We start from the raw sequence: 20,013 nt of genomic DNA, 5'->3' as shown, positions 1-20,013 counted from the left end.
TGTCTAGCCCTGCTCCCCCTGGGTTGGAAGAAGGTGTTTCAGGTGATTAGTCAGACTCTGAAGCCAAACTGTACCAGTGGGGGAGAAAGCTCTCACGGGCTCTTCACCAGCTGGTGGTGAACTCTCTCCAGAGCTTATCTCATCAAGGGCAAATAATACACAGTCAGTGGGAAGCCAACATTATTATTATTATTATTATTATTATTATTATTATTATTATTATTATTATTTATTTATTTATTTATATAGCACCATCAATGTACATGGTGCTGTACAGAGTAAAACAGTAAATAGCAAGACTCTGCCGCATAGGCTTACAATCTAATAAAATCATAGTAAAACAATAAGGAGGGGAAGAGAATGCAAACAGGCACAGGGTAGGGTAAGCAGGCACAGGGTAGGGTAAAACTAACAGTATAAAGTCTGCACAACATCAAGTTTTAAAAGCTTTAGGAAAAAGAAAAGTTTTTAGTTGAGCTTTAAAAGCTGCGATTGAAGTTGTAGTTCTCAAATGTTCTGGAAGAGCATTCCAGGCGTAAGGGGCAGCAGAAGAAAATGGATGGAGCCGAGCAAGGGAAGTAGAGGCCCTTGGGCAGGCGAGAAACATGGCATCAGAGGAGCGAAGAGCACGAGCGGGGCAATAGTGTGAGATGAGAGAAGAGAGATAGGAAGGAGCTAGACAGTGAAAAGCTTTGAAGGTCAACAGGAGAAGTTTATATTGGATTCTGAAGTGAATTGGAAGCCAATGAAGAGATTTCAGAAGCGGAGTAACATGGTCAGAGCGGCGAGCCAAGAAGATGATCTTTGCGGCAGAGTGGTGAACAGAAACCAACAGACTGATGTGAGAAGAAGGAAGGCCAGAGAGAAGAAGGTTGCAGTAGTCCAACCGTGAAATAACCAGTGCATGAACAAGCGTCTTGGCGGAAGAGACAGACAAAAATGATAGAATCCTGGCAATATTATACAGGAAAAATCGACAAGATTTAGCTACTGCCTCAATATGAGGAATAAAGGAGAGCGAGGAGTCAAATATAAAGCCAAGGCTACGAGCTTCCTTGAGTAAGCGTAACATCATTGACAGTAAGAGAGAATGAGAGATGAGGAGAAGGTTTAGGAGGAAAAACGAGCAATTCAGTCTTTGCCATATTGAGTTTCAAACGACGATGAAGCAGCCAAGCTGAGATATCTGAAAGACATGCCAAGATACAATCGTGAACATCAGGAGAAAGTTCCGGAGATGACAGATATAGTTGTGTATCATCGGCGTACAGATGATATTGGAGGCCATGAGATTGAATAAGCTTGCCCAAGGGCAACATGTATAAGGAAAACAACAACGGGCCAAGCACCGAGCCTTGCGGAACCCCTACTGAAAGGGGAAAGGAGGAAGACGAGCTGCCATTAGCCAACACGCTGAAAGAGCGACCTGCTAGATAGGAGGCAAACCAGTTATAGACAGAGCCACAAAATCCAAGGTCATGAAGGGAATCTAAGAGAAGATCATGATCAACCTGCAGTTAGATCAAGGAGAATAAAGGCTGCAGTTAGATCAAGGAGAATAAGAACGGAATAATGGCCTTTAGACTTGGCAGTAAGGAGATCATTGGTGATCTTAGTAAGGGCTGTTTCGGTGGAATGCAGAGGACGGAATCCAGATTGAAGTGGATCCAAAGTAGAGTTACTAGAAAGAAAGTCAAGACAGCGAGAGTAGACCGCCTGCTCCAGGATCTTTGAAACAAACTGCAACAAAGAGACAGGTCGGTAGTTAGACAGAGATAGCCTATCAAGAGTAGGTTTCTTGAGAATGGGAGAGACTGTAGCATGTTTAAAAGCAGAAGGAAATGAACCAGAGGACAGAGAAAGATTAATAATATTAAGCAAGGAAGGGAGGATAGCAGGAATAAGATTAATAAAGACACGAGAAGGAATCGGATCACGAGAACAAGTGGAAGGCTTCGAAGAGCGCAGTATTGTAGACAGTTCATCCGCTGAGACCGAAGGAAACGCAGAGAAATTTGCAGGAGGAACCGACAGATGAGGAACAGGAACTGGAAGAGGAGCAGAGCTGGCCAGATCAGAGCGGATAGTTTGGATTTTAGCATTGAAAAAAGAGGCAAAGTTATTAGCAGACAGAGAGACGGGGAGAGATGGCGGATTAGGCTTCAGAAGAGAATTGAAGGACGCAAAGAGCCGCTGAGGATGCCTAGCATTTGACTGGATCAGCGTTGAGTAGTACTGCTGTTTGGCCAATGAAATGGCAGAAGAGAAAGAGGAGAGTACAAATTTGTAATGGACAAAGTCCGCCCTGTCCCAGGTCTTATGCCAAAGGCGTTCAGCTGCCCGAGGGAGGGCGCATGGAGAGATTAGCTGGTCCTAGAGCACGCCGCAGACTAAAACAAGCATAGCTAAAGAAAGGCGAGAGAAAGTTGGCCCAGGGGCAGATCTAGACAGCGTCCTGAAGGCGCTTGCGTGCACCTCCAGTGCGCCCCGAAACTCATTGTGTAGATCCTGGAGGCGGAGGAGAAGGCGGCGGCAGCGGCCCCCATCGCCCCTCGCGGGGACGGGACGAAAAGTTTCCGGCCTCGTCGGCTTCGCTGGGGAATCCGGCAGCCGCCACCACCGCCCACCTCCCCACCAGCCTTCTGCTGCCGGCGAAAGAGCCACCCAGGTCGGAGAGCTCGGCGGAAGAAGCCGGAAACTTTTTGCCCCGTCCCCGCAAGGGGCGATGCGGGGCCGCCTCCTCCCCCTCCTCCTCCGGATCCAGGATCTACACAATGAGTTTCGGGGCGCACTGGAGGCACACGCAAGCGCCTTCAGGACGCTGTCTAGATCCACCCCAGCTTGTGTCCTGTAAGAAGCCACCTCAGAACTAGGCCAGATCTACACCAAGCAGGATACGACATTTTGAAACAGTTTGAAAACTATGTATGTAGTGTGTCCTGGGCCCCAACAGTTGTCACTACTATTATAAACTGTTTTAAAGCAGTAGTGTAGATCCTGCTCCAGTCTCTCTGAAGTTAACACGTCTTGGGAAAAGGCTTTCCATTCTTCTTCTTGAAAGGACAATTGTCTCGCTTAGTTTGCATAGTTTTGCCTAGGGAAAAGTTCCAAGATTAGACTCTCTTCAGGTAATTTTTGCTGTAACATAAAATTGCATATTTGCAAGTTTGCTTAGCTATATGTTTTAAATTGGGTGGCTTCTTTGGAAGAAATAAATATTTTACTCAATTTTTAGAAAATACCTCAGTTTATTCTGAGCAGTGTTATGAGCAAGGCAAAATGCATTGCATTCCCAATAATGCCATTGGGATGTTGATGGGAGCGTGTTACCACTCAAGTATAATTGAGTGAGCCTTTGATTCCTTCCATGTACCCCCTTTTCTTGACTTGTTGCTATGATAACTGTTCTGAAATGGACAAAGAGAGGAATAGGGCCTCCCCCTGGCCCCTGACACATGACTATGGCTATTAGCCAGGCATCAGGAGTGCTTGGAAATGGAGCGCTAGAAAATGTACATTTCCTATGTCACTGATAAATGTCAATAGTGCAGAAAAACTGCAATCCCCAATGCTTCTGGTGGCATCTTGCTTTCAGGTGTAGCAGTTTGCAAGTTGCTGAAGGAAGATGAGGGTTCACGAGATCGTCGCCCTGGTCTACACCCGGTGCGCAACATTGTGGCTGCCATTTTGAATTTATTTTATAAATGAGAAGGAGTGCACGAGCGCTCGTGTGAAAATTGCTAGTACTTTTTTTTAAAAAAACACCTTGCCCTCCCCCCAACCGACCCCCAATGGGCACAGAGCTCCTGAAGAGCTCTGTGCCCAGTGCCCAGCTCGCAGCTCATCGTGGTTACTCGTGGTCTCAGGATCAGCACGGGACCATGGAAAAACCAGGCTAGAAGGGTAGGGCAAAATCCCCGGGAAATGGAGGGATCATCCCTCCCTGCTCCCGGGATGCCCTGTGCATAATGTAAATGCACAGGGACGATCCCGGGGCAATCCGTGGGATATTGCCCCGTCTAGTTATGGCCTTAGATGATGAAATAATAATTGATCTTTGGAAGCTAATGTGTTAATTAATGTGGTATGATTTCCCTTGGAATTCAATTAAAAACCAGACCATAAACGCACCTCTGGGCCTACCTGTTGAACGCCAGGAAGAATCCAAAGTAGTAACATAGCCTGTAAATTATGATGGCAAAGATGACAGTGAAATAATTATCTTTTATCTCAAAGGATGGGCAGAGCAGTTCTCAGTACCAGGATGAAAGGGGGGGGGGGGGGGCGGGAAATGAACATGGCCCATATAAGATACTTTCTCCATGATAAGTAGGCATTTCATTCCACCCATTTTCCCCAACTCAAGTTGATGTTCTTCTTTCTTGATGGAAACGTTGAGTGTTTCAAGCCATCAGTCTTAGTTGGAAACAATTTGTATGAGCTGCATATATCTTAGCAAAAGCCGAAATGACATATAAAGACCTTCAAATGAATGAATGAGTTTTTCATGAACGTGAATTCGAGTTCATTGTCAGGGACAAACAGAACTCTCTGAACATGAAAAGGGTGGTTTTTGTTTGTTTTTAGTCACCTTCCTGTTTGAAAGCAGTTTGGGATGCATATTCTAGAAGGTCTCAGTCTTTCATCAAGTCATCACTCAGAGAACAAACACTGGGTGAGTAAAACTACTTAGGAATTGTTCATGGCGAGTCCTGGCAATAATCTGCACTGTTCCTAGTATGTTCCAGAGATTTGGCCATGTGGGTGTTACAGAGATGCTGCTAGCTGTGATTCAGGACTATGGTGGCAAGCAAGAGAGGGGTAAGTCAAAAGCCATAGCTCTAAATTTATGATTCTTGCAACAAAGGCAAATGGCAAATCAGGCGAGAAGGAGCTAATATAGGCAGAATCTGCACTAGTGCTTTATAATGGTTTATAATGGTATTGACAACTGATGGAACCCATGACATGTTCCGTATTCCATTTTCAAACCATTTTCAAAGTATTATAACCTGCTTGGTGTAGATCTGGCTATAACAGGCTGATGAATTATTTGACATTAAGCTATCTGGTAACTTGCAACAATTATCACAGTTATATTGTGGAAATCTAATGAATAATAATAACAAAAAACCGAGCCACTTAAAATTATCATTGTTTATGGAATTAGCCACAACTAAGATGCCAATTCTTCCTGCAGTCTTGTGTTGATGTTTTTTTTTCTTTTTTTATATTACGTTTGCAGTTGTATCAGAGAAATGACACATTTCTTAACACTGAATTCTTTCTTTCCTGCAGCAGAGTCAAAGCAGAGAATGTTATGGCAAATGTAAATGAGACAATGGTGACAGAGGGACTTCCTAGACGAGGCCTTAGCGCGCCTTCTGACCCGGCTTCCCTGCTGTGCGTCCAGATGACGCACAGGGGAATCCGGAGACAGGCCACACTGAGGCCTGGTCTAGCGCGCCATAAGTCAATGCGCAGGAGCTGGGGAAAGTGTGGAGAGTTCCACGACTTTTCGCGGCTCCTCGCTTTCGCGAGGAGCCGCGAAAAGCCGCGGACCTGGCACAGCGCTCATAGGAGCGCTGTGCCCATCGGCGGGGGGGCGAAGGCTGACAGGGTGGGTGGCACGGGGGGAGGGCGGGTGCGATTGCACCGCGCGCCGCCCGGGCAATGCCTGGCATGGGGCGGCGCTTTATGGAATTAGCCACAACTAAGATGCCAATTCTTCCTGCAGTCTTGTGTTGATGTTTTTTTTCTTTTTTTATATTACGTTTGCAGTTGTATCAGAGAAGTGACACATTTCTTAACACTGAATTCTTTCTTTCTTGAAGCAGAGTCAAAGCAGAGAATGTTATGGCAAATGTAAATGAGACAATGGTGACAGAGTTTATCTTAATTGGATTTTCTGACTACCCCAGAGCTCAGGCTGTGTTGTTTTGGTTCTTCTTGGTCGTGTACCTCATTAGCTTTCTTGGCAACGGCCTCATCATCATCTTGTGTATTGTGGATGCTCAGCTTCATACTCCCATGTATTTCTTTATTTGTGTCCTCTCCTTGATAGACTTCATCATTGCCAACAATATACTTCCAGAAACCTTGGTCAACTGCTTCATTTTCAGGCCCACAATTTCTTTTGCCAGATGCTTGTCCCAGATGTACATTGGTGTTTTACTTGTGGTAATGGAGTGTGTCCTCCTTGCTGTCATGGTATATGACCGCTTGGCAGCTATATGCCAGCCCTTATACTACATGCAGATCATGAGCTGGAGATTTTGCATTGGTTTGGTTTGGTGGCTGCATCAGTGACCTTTTCTTTCCAGATAACCTTGATCAATGTGCTTTTGCGGCCTACTGACTTCTGTGGCCAGCGCATCATCAATCATTTTGCATGTGAGCTGCAGTCTGTCCTCAAGCTGGCTTGCTCTGACACGCACACTAGTGAGCTCTTCATGCACGTTTCCTGCCTCTTTATTCTAATACCACCCTTTGGTTTTATTGTTGTGACATATGGACGCATAGGCTTGGCTGTACTGCACATCCGTTCAACACAGTGTCGCAGGAAAGCCTTCTCCACCTGTAGCTCTCACCTTGCTGTGGTCACTATCTTTTATGGGACAATCATGATCATGTACTTGAACCCGCAAGGGAAATCTCTTGCTGAAAAGGACAAAGTCATACCTTTGAGGTATGGAGCTCTGACTCCCATGCTCAACCCCCTGATCTACAGCCTGAGAAACAAGGATGTGAAGGCAGCTTTCTGGAAACTTGTCCGAAAGAAGATAAGTACATAGCATGTAACGTGCACTGTTGTCATGTTAGGGAAATTTCCCCAAACCCAGAACGACCCCAGACCGGTCCAGATGCAGAGGCTTCATTTTACTACGTACACAGGAGAACAGCTCACCTCCAGCAAGCCAAAGGCTGAACTCTCTACCCATCTTCCACATCAGCATATTTTTATAACATTCCAAGTCCCTCCAATGAAATCATAAGATTCCCTCCTCCCCTCCCTTATTGATGACAATTTTTCTACATGTTCCATAAACGAAACTATTCTAGTTAAAACAATGCCCTATATTGTGACAACTATGTCCAGTGTATGTAACTCTTTGTACCTTGATAAGACCCCCCCCCCTTTGAGGTCAGTAGGAAAGTGTCTCCAGCCAGCTGCGAGCCACTTCAATTCCCCTTGGGGTGGGGGGTGGGGGAGCTTAGGTGATAAACAAAATATGAGATGAGCCTCCATGTCTGTGTGATATGGAAACTTGGTTCTGAGCCTCAAGGCTTTTTCAAATATGTTTAAGGAAAAGTAACCTTTGCCCTGTGTCAGATTAGCAGGACAATAAGTGAGCGAAGAGTTTAGGACAACCTTGAACAGGAGGCCAGGAGGCTCTATTGTGTCTCTTGGTTCAGAGGCATGGGGGAGGGGAGTTAAGTGTCAGGAGTGTATTTGAAACATGCTTGTGTACTTTATTCACATCTAATTGAGGGGTTTCAATGGGGAACTTTCAGATTTCCTTGTCAGTCAACAGTGGGAAATTACTGGCAACCACTTGCTACAGAGTTAGTGGTGAAGTGATTAGTGCTTCTGGCATGTTTTTCTCAAGATCAATAAATGGAATATGAACATCCGTATGCCAAAATAATGCCTCTGCTGTCAATTTCCATCTCTGACATGTGGAGGATTCATTGGTTCCTATAACCTGTATCAAGCTCTGTGGCGATACCCACCTTTCTGTCCCTTAGGTATGTCTGATTTGTATGTCTACTGAGTGCGGAATGTTTGACTGAGTGGGTGTGGCTAGTGATGTGTGAGAGACGGGGAGGGAGGAGTATAAATAGGTTGGCTGAAGGGATTGTGTTTTAGTTTGAGGTTTAGTTTTAGTCTGGGAGTTTTAGTCTGGCTTGTGCTTCATGAGAGTGTTTGGTGTGAGAGGAGTGAGAAGAGGTAGGATTTTAAGTAGGGGTGTGCACGGATCCCCTGCTCCGCTTCACTTGCAGATCTGCCATTTTCCGGATCGGGCCGCTCCGCCCCGCCCCCGCTCCACCCACTTCCGCTCCGCTCTGCTCGGAGCTCCGGATCCGGATCCGGAGCTCCGTTTCCCCCCCCATAGGCTTGCATTGAAAGCTAAAAAATTATACAACTTTTTTTCTGTTCAAGTTAGAAACCTCATGTTTGGCACCATGACACCTCATGGGGGTATACACACACACGCCAAGTTTCAAAGCAATCCCATCATCCCCTGATTTTTGGGGAATTTTTGAAAATCGGGCACCCCATTCACACCCCTTTCCATAGCTCCATCAATTTGCACGTTAGAAACCTCAAACACGCCACCATGACAGCTTATCCAGGGATACATACGCACGCCGAGACTCAAGGCAGTCCCATCATCCCCTGATTTTTGGGGAATTTATGAAAATCCAACACCCCTTTCCATAGCTCCGTCAATTTTGCACGTTAAAAAAACCCCTCAAACTCACCACCATGACAGCTTATCCAAGGCAGTCCCATCATCCCCTGTTTTTTGGCGGGGCTTAAACCTGCAAAATTTGGAACTTCCAAAACTCCAAGTGAGCGCAGGAAGGACTTCTCCCCTGAGTCAAAGCCACACACACACAACATCCCTGCGAGGTGGGCAGGGGAGGAGGGAGGGAAGGCAGGCAGGCATGCAGCTGGCATTTCTGGGGGCATAAGGAAGTGAGCCAAGGATAAGCCAGTAATGCATATAAAATGGAATAAATCAATAAATAAACAAAGGAGGGGTGGAATTAAAAGCAGCAGTGTTGCTCAATAAACAGCAAGAAGAATTTTTTTAAAAAGGCTATATCTGTCTTTTACCAGCAATAGGGGGACGTGCCCGGGGGAGGGGGAAGCAGCTGCCAGTTCAACTCAAGACAGCCACCAACAGCTCTGAGATTAAGAAGTAAACGCTCACTTCAACTCATAACAGGCATCGCTCCACCACTAAGAAGTAAACACTCACTTCGACTCATAACAGGCATTGCTCCACCGTTTTACTCTCTTTGGAAGACTCTAATGGCCTTCCAGTGCAGGAGAGAGTGGGGGCACGTCCACGATGAGATGCCCTAGGGGAGCTCATCCCCTTGCACCACATCTTTTCAGTTGTTCCCCAAAGTTAGGGTGGGGAGCAGTGCTGTGTTTCTATCTCTTATTCTTGGCTTAGTATATGATTTCAGGTTGTGTTTGTGCATTTGGTGGGGCTACTGTTTTAAAAAACACTGGGAAAAGCCCGTTCAGATGAAGAAAGAGAAGTTTCCCAGAATCCCAAGTTACCCGTTTTGCCTATGCCCTCCTCTAACTTTGGGATCATGTGATCATGACCGGGAGCTGACTCTGCCCCTCAGCCCTTTGAAAAAGGTATTTTTCCCGCCGATTTTTAAAAAACTTCTAGCGCGCGACCCGCACGACGCAGAAAGTTGAGAGTAGTCTCAAAATGACCCCCATCCACGACTCTCTGTGCACAAGAATTTTCAGAACGATAGCTTAAAAACCAACCCAGTTATGCCCAAGTCTTTCCCTCAATGCAATCCTATGGGCGAAAAGCCGAAAACGCCGTTTGAGCCGCGCGGTTGACCCGATTTTTTAAAAAATATAGCACGCGACCCGCACGATGCAGAGAGGTGAGAGTGGTCTCAAAATGACCCCCATCCACGACTCTCTGAGCACAAGAATTTCCAGAACGATAGCTTCAAAAAGAACGTAGTTATCCACGATTATTTGCCGCAATGCAATCCTATGGCGAAATGTTTTCAAGATGGCGACCGGAGCGCTCCGCCTGAACTAGGAGCTCCGAAAAATGGTCGCTTCTCTTCGCCTTGCTTCTAGGGGTCCGCGGTCCGCTCCTACTCCGCCTCTGGGTAAGGCGGAGCAGGCCAATCCGCTACTGCTTCTATGCTCCTAATCGGAGCGGATCACACCCCTAATTTTAAGGGACTTGGGATTGTTGTTTTAAATATAAAAATAAGCAGGTTTGATCCAAATTGAAATACCAAAGATCTGTTACTTTGTGTTCTGTTACCACAAAACACGCGTCAGCTCGGATTTATTACCTGCTATATTACACAGGGTAAAAACATCTAACGATACACCTGCAGTTCAGTACCTCAGTAATAGAACCCATTTTCCAAAACCCTTTACCTTGTTCCCTCACATATAGGGGAAAGGTTGTGTTGTTTTTACCCTTTCCTCAGGCTTTTCAAGAGGTGGCCCTTGGCTTGAGAAGGGTGTGCTAGGCAAGGCCTTCTGTGTGAGGTCAGGGTCATCGCAAGCTCCTTCAGCAATTTTTCTGTGGGTGAATGGTACAGGAAATGCTGCACCCTCCTACCAAGTGCTTCAGGAGGCAGTTGCTTAGGGCAGCAGGGACAATCCCAGTTCTCACAAACACACTATCTGGAACTATCTTCAGGGTGGATAAGGCAGGTTGCAGCTCTGATCACATTTGCTAAGAAGTAAGAGTCCAATCCTACATACACTTACCTGGGAGTAAATCCTATTGAATTATGCATGACTTCTGAGTAAACACATTTAGGAGTAAACAAGTTTGATGTGGTCCTGAACATGTTTTCCCATGAACAAATCACTCTGTTTCCCTACACCACATAATTTCCCATACCATTTCAGATACCTTTTTCCACCCCACGGGCCGTGTCCAGGGCTGGCCCTGTGACATTTTGTTGCCTGAGGTAGACCTGCAAATAGTGCCTCCCCCACCCACAAGTGAAAGTGCATAGTAGTAATCAAAGCCGATCAAGTGGTTTTGGCCCTGTAGCAGAAAAATCCGACAAGCACCTCTCCCATTCCATGGTAGCAAAAATACAATAATTAATAAAATAAATAATGAATATTTGCAGCTTTTTCATAATGTCCCAACGCACCCCCCCCAACTTGATTCTTCAAGGGGAGTACTACTCCACCCAAAACAGACTGATTCCAGTGTCACTCTCTCCTTGAGATCAGGAGAACATCTGTTTTATCTGGACTGAGCTTCAATTTATTAGCCTTCATCCAACCCATTATCACCACCAGAAATGTTTTTAGTACACCAAGAGATCCCTGGAATTAGATAAAAAAGAGATCTTTAAACTTTTCAATCAGGATACTGTTGACAATGCTTCCCCCCACTTTCTCTACAGTGTTGATATTTTTCACTTGGTTGTTCTAACTCAATTCTATAGGTAATGGAATCATAATTTGTCTTTCAATCTAAAGCGCTAAAGTGTTTTCCTCAGAGTTCAATTAAAGGACAGTCCCTAGAATCACCTTTGGGCCTCCTTGTCTTACTCCAAAAGGACCTACACTATGAATGCATCTTATAAACCACTTGGGAGAAGAAGACATTGTGGTAATTATCTTCTAACTCAAGCAATGGACATAGGTTGTTCTCACTGCTGGGATGAAGGACAGGACCTTATTTGATCCATATAAGCAGCCATCTCCCTGAAAATTGGTGATTTTGTTTCAGACCTCTTTGAAAAGATTCTTTCCCACCCTGTTCTTTCTGACCCCAATTGGTGGTCTTTTTCTTTTTCAATGGAAACACCCAGGGCGTTACTAGACGAGGCTCTAGCGCGCGTTACCTTCCGCAGTCACGTCGAGGCTTCCAGATGACGTTCACGAGGATCCGCCGTTATCCTGCGGTGAAGCCTCTTTCTCCCGACTTTAAAAAAGTGAGTTTTAGGGCGCCTTTTCCTGCCGTCCCGCGGTAATTTGGAGTACGTGTGGGAGGATGTGAGGTCACTGCGGTCCGCACTGGGCAGGAAAAGGCGTGCTAAGGGGGAGTGGTCAGCGGCTTCGGTCAAGCCGCCTCCGCCATTTGCGCGCAGTCCGCCAGCTGGGGCAGCGCAGCGGAGCGGCTTTTTTTTTTTATTCCCCCAGTGACAGTTTGCGCAGGAACGGAGGAACGGAAAAGTGGCTAGTGTGCTGCTGGGGTGTGTGGGGGATGGGTGGGGGATGTGCGCCTGTTCTAGTGGGGTTTTTTTTATTTCCCCAGTGACAGTTTGCGCAGGACCGGAGGACCGGAAAAGTGGCTGGTGACTCCTTGCGGTGGGCAGCTACCGTGGCCGCATAATGGCAGTGCTGTACGCTGCCTGTTAGTGTGGGTACCAGGCTGGCAGAGGGCAGAGCTGTTTGTGGGCTGCTGCCATGGCTACGGCCAGATGTGGGTTGGCTCCTTGGGATGGGGCACAGGGCACAGAGGCGGTCATCGCCGCCGACACCTCAGAGGCATGATGGGAGATGTAGGCACAGAGTGGCCATGCAGAGTGCCCATGCAGATGTAGGGTCAGGAAAAGGCGTGCTTAGGGGAGTGGCCAGCGGCTTCGGTCAAGCCGCCTCCGCCATTTGCGCGCAGTCCGCCAGCTGGGGCAACGCGGCGGAGCGGCTATTTTATTCCCATAACTACATTTCGCGCAGGACCGGAGGACCGGAAAAGTGGCTGGTGAGCTACTGTGGGTGTGGGTGGGCAGCCAGCTGGAGGGAACCGGCTGGCAGAGGGCAGCAAGCGAGGGTGGGCGGTCATCTTCCAGCGGCCACCCGGCAGCAGGTGAGGGAAGCCCCTTTAAAATGGTTCACTACACTCCCCTGCCCTTCCGATGGACCTCCGGTGGTGCGGAAAGTAACGAGCCCCGTTCTCTCTGCTTAGCCCCTGAATAGGTATCAGGCATGGGGCCAAAAGGGCGGGGCATGACATGGAGACACCAAGAGATCCTAGATGTGCTGGACATTTGGGGAGAAGAAAGGATTCAGGAGCAGCTGAGGGCTAGCCACCGCAACTTTAATGTGTTCGAACAAGTGGCACGGGAGATGGGCAGGAGAGGCCATGAGCGAACCGCCAAAGAGTGTCGCACTAAAACCAAGAGCTTGCGGTCAGACTATCGGCGTGTGAGGAACCATAATGAGAGGTCAGGCAACAATGCCACCACGTGCCCCTACTATCAGAAATTACATTCCATTCTCCGTGGGGATACCACGACGCGCCCCAAACGCGTGGCAGGCAGTCTGACAATTACTCGGACACAGTCCACACGTGTAACTTCCCGAGCCACTCAGCCACCACCCTCTCTTCCTGTGGGCTCCCAGGACATGTCTGAGGACGCCAGCGAAACCACCTCACTCAGCAGGAATGTGGACGAAGACACATCAGCTGGTGAGTGTGCCCGTCTGCCTCCCCCAGCCCACCCCTACACCTCCCCACCAACTTCGGCAATGGGACTGCAGAGCCACCCCAAAGGCTTGCTGGTAGGGGGCGGGAGGTGGGGGCACAAGCACAGCATCCCATGCCAGTGGGAATCCTCTCTTCTCCACGCAAAATGCCTGGAGGAGGGGGGCCTGGAAGGGCTGCATTTGAGGCCCCTGCATCTCTGGGGAGGGGAAGCTGCCCTTCCCCCTACCTCCAATGCTTTCTCCTACATGCCACCAGATGATGAAGAATCCGGTAATGTAGCTGCAGACTCTGACAGCGAAGCAGGTGAAGGCACCAGCAGCCAGACTGGACTGAACTGTGAGTATGTGCCCACCATACAGCATCCCCACAACCATGGGCATTGATCCTTGGTAGAGGGTGGACTGGCAAATGGTGAGGTATGAGTGTGACATAGGCCTGACTTTGCCTTGACAGGCCCCCCACAACCCACTGAAGGTGGCTCCAGGGACAGCCCAGATAGAGGACGTGCTCCTGGTGAGTACTCTGCACTCCTCAGGTGTGCATGTGTGCTCCTGCAACCACTCAGACATGCTGGGGACATGGCAGCACTAACACACAGGTGTGTGGCCACATGTAGGTAGGCAAGGATCTACACGGCACCCTGGCAGGTGCCCTGTGCTGAATGCCCTGAATGGGGGAAGGTGCAGTTAGTGTGGTGGGTGGGTGTGATTGAACTGCCTTCAGTCCATCACACCAACAGGAGGGGAGCAGTGGGGGAAGATCTTGGGAAGGAGCCTGCAATTCCCCAGATGCACCAAGGTCGATGCTGTGGGAGTGGGAGTGGGAGTCAGCATTCCTCAGCCATGGGAACGGCTCTCACAGATAACAGAACAGCAGAAGTCTGGGGCTGGAATGCAATGTTGTGAGTTAGCCACCCACCAGCACCACTGCCAGCTGCTTAGTTGCTAAGGGCAGTTCTAGGCGCACAACCACACCCTTTCGCTGCCAGGCAGGAAGGGTCACTTCACCTGCTGTGCCCTCTTGTGCAATTGGGCGGCTAGATGTGCAGCAGTGTGCTTGCCCAAGGTGGTGGTGTATCTGTATGGCACTGCACACTCCACCTGATCCTCACCTCCCCTGTTCAGTGCTGCCGCATGTGTCTGAATAGCCAACCTTCTCCACACAGATCCAGGGGTGGCAAACCCCAGGGCCACCCTGTCACCTGCCTCTCGCCTTGCAGAGATTCGCAACCGTCGCTCCCAGAGGAGAGGAGGAGATGCTGCTCTGGAGATCATGCGCCAGGCAGCAGCAGACAACGCCCGCATCCTCCAAATCCTTGAGCGTGACTCTGAGAACTTCAGCGAATATCTGGACATCGCAAGGCAGCAACTCCAAGTAGATGCTGAAAATGGGGCAGCAATGGTGCGCTGTGTGGATAGGGTAGCCACCTGTCTGGAGGAGCTGGTCGGTGGCATGCGTGGTCTGAGGACTGGCCCCCCTAGGCATAGGGATCGCCCTGTGAGGGCACTGCCTCTTACTGGCCCACAAACTGGTGGAGTGAGAGGCAGGGACCCAGTGGAACACTTACTCCCTGGCCCACTCTGGGAGGAGGCTCCCGAACCCCCACCCCAGAGGGAGGAGACCCCATCCCCACCCCAGAGGGAGGAGACCCCATCCCCACCCCAGAGGGAGGAGACCCCATCCCCACCCCAGAGGGAGGACACCCCATCCCCAACCCAGGAGCAACCTCTTTGTGCCCCATCCCAGGGGGGGAAAGGCAGGGCAAAAGGCAAGGCAGCCCCACTGGCTGTGGGGCCTCAGCCCAGGGCCAAGGCAGCCCCACCGGCTGTGGGGCCTGAGACCAGGGCCAAGGCAGCCCCACCGGCTGGGGGGCCTGAGACCAGGGCGAAGGCAGCCCCACCGGCTGGGGGGGGCTCAGACCAGGGCCAAGGCAGCCCCACCGGCTGTGGGGCCTGAGACCAGGGCCAAGGCAGCCCCACCGGCTGGGGGGGCTCAGACCAGGGCCAAGGCAGCCCCACCGGCTGTGGGGCCTGAGACCAGGGCCAAGGCAGCCCCACCGGCTGGGGGGGCTCAGACCAGGGCCAAGGCAGCCCCACCGGCTGTGGGGCCTCACGGCAAGGGTAAGGCAGCCCCACCGGCTGGGGGGGCTCAGCCCAGGGCCAAGGCAGCCCCAGCAGCGGTGGGGGCTCCGGCCAGAGCAGCCCCAGCGGCTGTGGGGGGGAATGGAAAGGCCAGGAGCAGGCACCTGGAGCCTGCAGCAGCTCCCCCTGCAGTGCCTGGGGAACCACACAGCCCACCTGCCAAGCAGCAGCGCAGGGAGTGGCCGAAGCGTAATCCCAAGGAGCGCCAGCCCTACTCCCCATGAAGGGGGGAAGGTAGTATTGAGTGTGGGGTGGAGTGGGGTGGCTCACCATTCCTCCTAGTCCTGCCAGGGACTCTGGCCAAGCACTGCATAGAAGCGCACACACACCTTTAAGCAAAATATATTAGATTTTTTTTTTTTATAAACATTAGAAAATTTGTAGTTTTTTTTTAACAAGAACAAAGAAAAGCTTTATTTTTCTGAAAAGCATTATTTTCTTAAACATTAATAAAAAAATAAAAACGGCACAGTCAGGGGCCTTGCTGCTCGTGAGCATCCTGCCTGCAGGATCTCTTTATGGCCCGGACGTCCCGCTCCAGGCGGGTGACCCTCCATTCCAAGGAGCGCACTGCGAAAGGAAAGATGGTATTAGTGATGTATGCTGCAGCACCCCCCCCATGAGCACACCAAACACTAGAGTCACTACTTACTTGTTCTGCGCACCGCCCCCTCTAAGCGGCTGAACGACCGCATGAGGTCCGGAGTGACGGCCACAGCAGCTCCATCACCTGTCACAGAAAAGAAGGGGTGTTGAGGAGGTGAGGGATGGGAGTGGGGAGTGCACAACCAGAACTGTAGTGAGGGAGTGGGTGGGCAGGTGGAATGGTGCACAACCTGGCAGGGAGGAGGCCACATACGTGTTCATTTGGATGCCACTAGACTGATGTGCACCACTCCCTCTCCAATGAATGCAGCCTCTTCCCCAAGCCCCCAAGCAGAAGGTGCGTGGAACCAGCACCAACCCCTGCTTGTGGTAGGGCTGTGGACTTACCAGGTGGTGCGGTGGGTGGGCTGCAGGGAGGTTGCTCTGGCGGGGCCGCCTCAGGAGGGGGGCCTCCCTCCCCACTGCCCTCCTCTGGTTGGTGGTGCTGCTCCTCCTCAGCTCCCACAGGCTCCTGGCACACAGCCCGGAGGCGGGCACGCTGAAGCCCTGTGAAGGTAATAGGCAGGTATGCATCAGTTAGTGGGCCAGGACATTCATTGCGCAATGAGATGCCACATTGGAACCCACATTACATGGGCATGGTAAGCAGTTCTAGGGGCCACTGCCTACATGGAACCAGGATGGGGGATGGGCTTTGCACCTGGCTGCCAACATGCATTATACATGGGCTGGGATGGAGAAATGACAAGTTGGCCAAGGCACTGGCATGAGGCTGAGTGCAACCACCACACAGAGGGGCAATGATTATAGCAGGTGGTGCAGGGCAGCTTCAGCATGGCTGCAGTGTTGGGGGATGGGGCACAGTGATACAAAGGGTACTTACTTGTTGGGCGTTGCTCCTCCCACGAGGGTCGCCCAGCCCGATCCCACAGCTCGTGCAGGAGGGTGTAGAAGGGGGGCTGGGCTCTCCTAGGAGGGCTACCCCGGTAGCACTCCAGAGCCTCAAAGAAGGCCGCCTTTAGGCCTTTAAACTTGCTCCTGCACTGCTCAGCAGTGCGGGAGTAGCCCGCGATGGAGAGGCTCCTTGCAGCCCTCCTGAAAATATCTATAGTCTGGAGGCTGGAGCTCCTCATGAGGCGCTCCGACCTTCCAGACTGCAGGAGGAGCTCAAGGAGCATCTCCATCTCGGGCTCCTGCCAGTAGGCGACCCTCCGAGGCTCCATCTTGACCGGGGTAGGCCTGACGTACGCGCCCCCTGTTGACGTTTTTGGAACTGCGTACATGCGCAAAGAAGCGGCCGATGCCAATAAGCACGGTTTGCCCTTCGGAGACATACGCTCCCCCTGTTGACGTTTTCCGAGATTGCGGACGTCCGCAAATAAGCGGACGATGGCGATAAGCACGGTTTGCCCTTCGGGCTACATTTAGGATGATTACACGTTGCGCAGTTTGACTGGAGTTTATTATTATTACTAATTTATATAGCACCATCACTGTAGATGGTGCTGTACAGAGTAAACAGTAAATAACATGCATGTGGGCGTACATAGCATATATATTATTGCATACATGTGGGCGTACATAGCATATATATTATTGCATACATGTGGGCGTACATAGCATATATATTATTGCATACATGTGGGCGTACATAGCATATATATTATTGCATACATGTGGGCGTAAATAGCCTAGAGTTGATTGCACACAAGTGTGCATACGCCTGTTACTCTGGGGTAAAGGACTGGAAGGACTGCACAGGGGAAGAAGCACAGTCCAATTTTATGAGGCAGGCTGTCAGCGGCGGTTAGCCCACAGGAACTCTCTGACAGCATCCCGCACCTTGTGCCCTTCCCGGGTGTGGCGATTGGCCTCATTGACGTAGGGCTCGCCCAGAGTAGCCAGCTCAACAGAATTGTGCTCCGCCGCCTCCACGAGCATGGCGTGCCCCTTGGTTTCGCAGATGTTGTGCAGGATGACGCAAGCACTGATGACCGAAGGGATGTTTTCTTCGGCCAGCTCCAGGCGCACGCCTATGCTCCGCCACCTCCCCTTGAGGCGGCCGAACGCCTGCTCCACCACAAGGCGTGCTCGCCTAAGACAGCGGTTGAAGTGGGCTTGCTGTGGAGTGAGTGCCCCACCATAGGGTTTCATCAACCACTCACGCAAAGGGTACGCGCCATCCGCAATAATGAGGGGTGGAATCTGCTGGCCGTGCAATCTGATTGTTGGATGGGTAGGCACGAAGACACCTGCATCCATCGTCTCACAGAGGCCTGAGTTGGCAAAGACATAGGCATCATGGTTCTTGCCGCTCCATCCTATTTCCACATTGATGAACCGCCCCTTGTGGTCGCAGGTCCCCTGCAGAATCATGGAGTAGTCATCCTTCCTGTTTATGTATTCTGAGGCTTGGTGTATCGGAGATTGGATAGGAATATGGCTGCCATCCACCGCGCCCACACAATGAGGGAACCCCAGCTCCCCAAAACCATGCATGATCTGTGGGGCAGAAAACACAAAGGGCATATTAGTGACAGCTCCATTGTTCCGAAGTTGCGGACCTCCGCAAAAGTGAGTGCCTGTTCCCAGCGCATTCCCCCACCCCATCCCCCATCCCCCACTCACCTCTGCCACGTTCCCAATCTTGACTGTACGAGCTAGGAGGGTCACTTCCATGGCAAAGCACACCTCCAGGACTATTTGTGCCGCCGTAGAGCAGCCTACCCCGAACTGCTCTGCTGTGGTCCTGTAGACGCAAGGGGTAGCCAGCCTCCATAGGGTGATGGCTAGGCGTTTCTCCACTGGGATAGGTCTACGCATGACAGTCAACCTCCTGTCCAGATGCGGCCGCAACTCCTCCACGATTTCAAAAAAGGTGCCCCTGCTCATGCGGAAATTGCTCAGCCATTGCTCATCGTCCCACTCCTTCAGGACAAAGTTCTCCCACCAGTCCTTGCTCCTCGGCCGGGCCCAGAAGCGGCGGCGTGTCTCGCGGACGTAGTCGCCATACGCGGCCAGCATGGCTAGCCTCGTTCGGCAGAGGGCGGCCCGCAGCTCGCTGCGGCGGAGTAGCCACCTCCCCAGTTGTTCCCGCAACTGCCGCCGCCTGGCAGCCACCTGTGCACGGAGGCGCTGATACTCCGACAGAAGCAAGATCAGCATGCCTATGGCCGTGCAAAGATCGTCACGGTCCTCGTCAGGGAGCATAGTTGCCCTCTCTTGGCTATCGTTTCCCGCACAGACGCGCACACACAGCCACCTCTGCTGCCCTGATATGCTGCATCCGGACAATGCGCTTCCGCTGGCGCAGCTGTTTCTGCCAGATGTGGGTTGGCTCCTTGGGATGGGGCAGAGGGCACAGAGGCGATCATCGCCGCCGACACCTCAGAGGCATGATGGGAGATGTAGGCACAGAGTGGCCATGCAGACGATTGACCTCGGGTCATATGACACCCGCCACGACCCCCATCAGGAAGTGAGCGTATCAATGTTGACCCTCAACAGCACCAGCAGCACTTCAGCTGGCACTGGCACTGCTGCCGCTGCCGCCGCCAGGGCTGGCGGCGGCATCGCTGACAGCTGCGCAAGTTTGCGGTCTTTCGGACGTGCGCAAACCGTGCAGCGAGCGGGGAAAAAAGCCGCGGCAATCAGGCCGGTGTGGCTGCGCAACCGTGCTCGCGGCGGCAGCAGCACAACCGGCGCAAACTTCCGCCACAAATCGAAGGCAGGTGTGGATCATGAGGCGTCACGGCTGAACGGGAAAAGCCGCTTTCACCGCTCCTCAACGACGGAACACCCGGTAGGTCTAGCAACGCCCCCAGTGTTTCAAGCCATCAAGTCTTAGGTGGAAACAATTAGTGGGAGATGCATTTATCTTAGCAAAACCCCAAAGGCCATTTTATAAAGACCACTAGATGAACGAAGGAAGTTTACATGACAAAGAACAAGATTTCATTGAAGTTCCTGACCTTGAAGACAAATGTAAGTCTTGTGGCACCAAGGGTTTCCTTACAAAGTGTTCTTTGAAAATCGTTTGGATTGCATATTGTAAGAGTTCTCAGTCTTTTGTCAAG

At 50.8% G+C, this 20,013-nt stretch overlaps 1 protein-coding gene across 1 annotated transcript; it reads right to left on the bottom strand.

Annotated features, from left to right (window-relative positions):
* Positions 1-17,666: 17,666 nt before the first annotated feature.
* Positions 17,667-18,887, bottom strand: LOC134396580 (uncharacterized). Its single transcript, XM_063123099.1, has 2 exons — positions 18,566-18,887; positions 17,667-18,439 (listed from the first exon to the last, which is right to left on the bottom strand). Exons 1-2 carry the CDS (start codon positions 18,827-18,829, stop codon positions 17,735-17,737), a joined length of 969 nt encoding a protein of 322 aa, XP_062979169.1. The 5' UTR covers positions 18,830-18,887; the 3' UTR covers positions 17,667-17,734.
* Between the last annotated feature and the right edge of the window lie 1,126 nt (positions 18,888-20,013).

Source organism: Elgaria multicarinata, chromosome 3 (assembly GCF_023053635.1).
Source record: "Elgaria multicarinata webbii isolate HBS135686 ecotype San Diego chromosome 3, rElgMul1.1.pri, whole genome shotgun sequence".
In the NCBI taxonomy this organism is placed as follows: Eukaryota; Metazoa; Chordata; class Lepidosauria; order Squamata; family Anguidae; genus Elgaria; species Elgaria multicarinata.
Note: the sequence above shows the minus strand (reverse complement) of the source record. Positions and strands in the feature narration are given on the sequence as shown.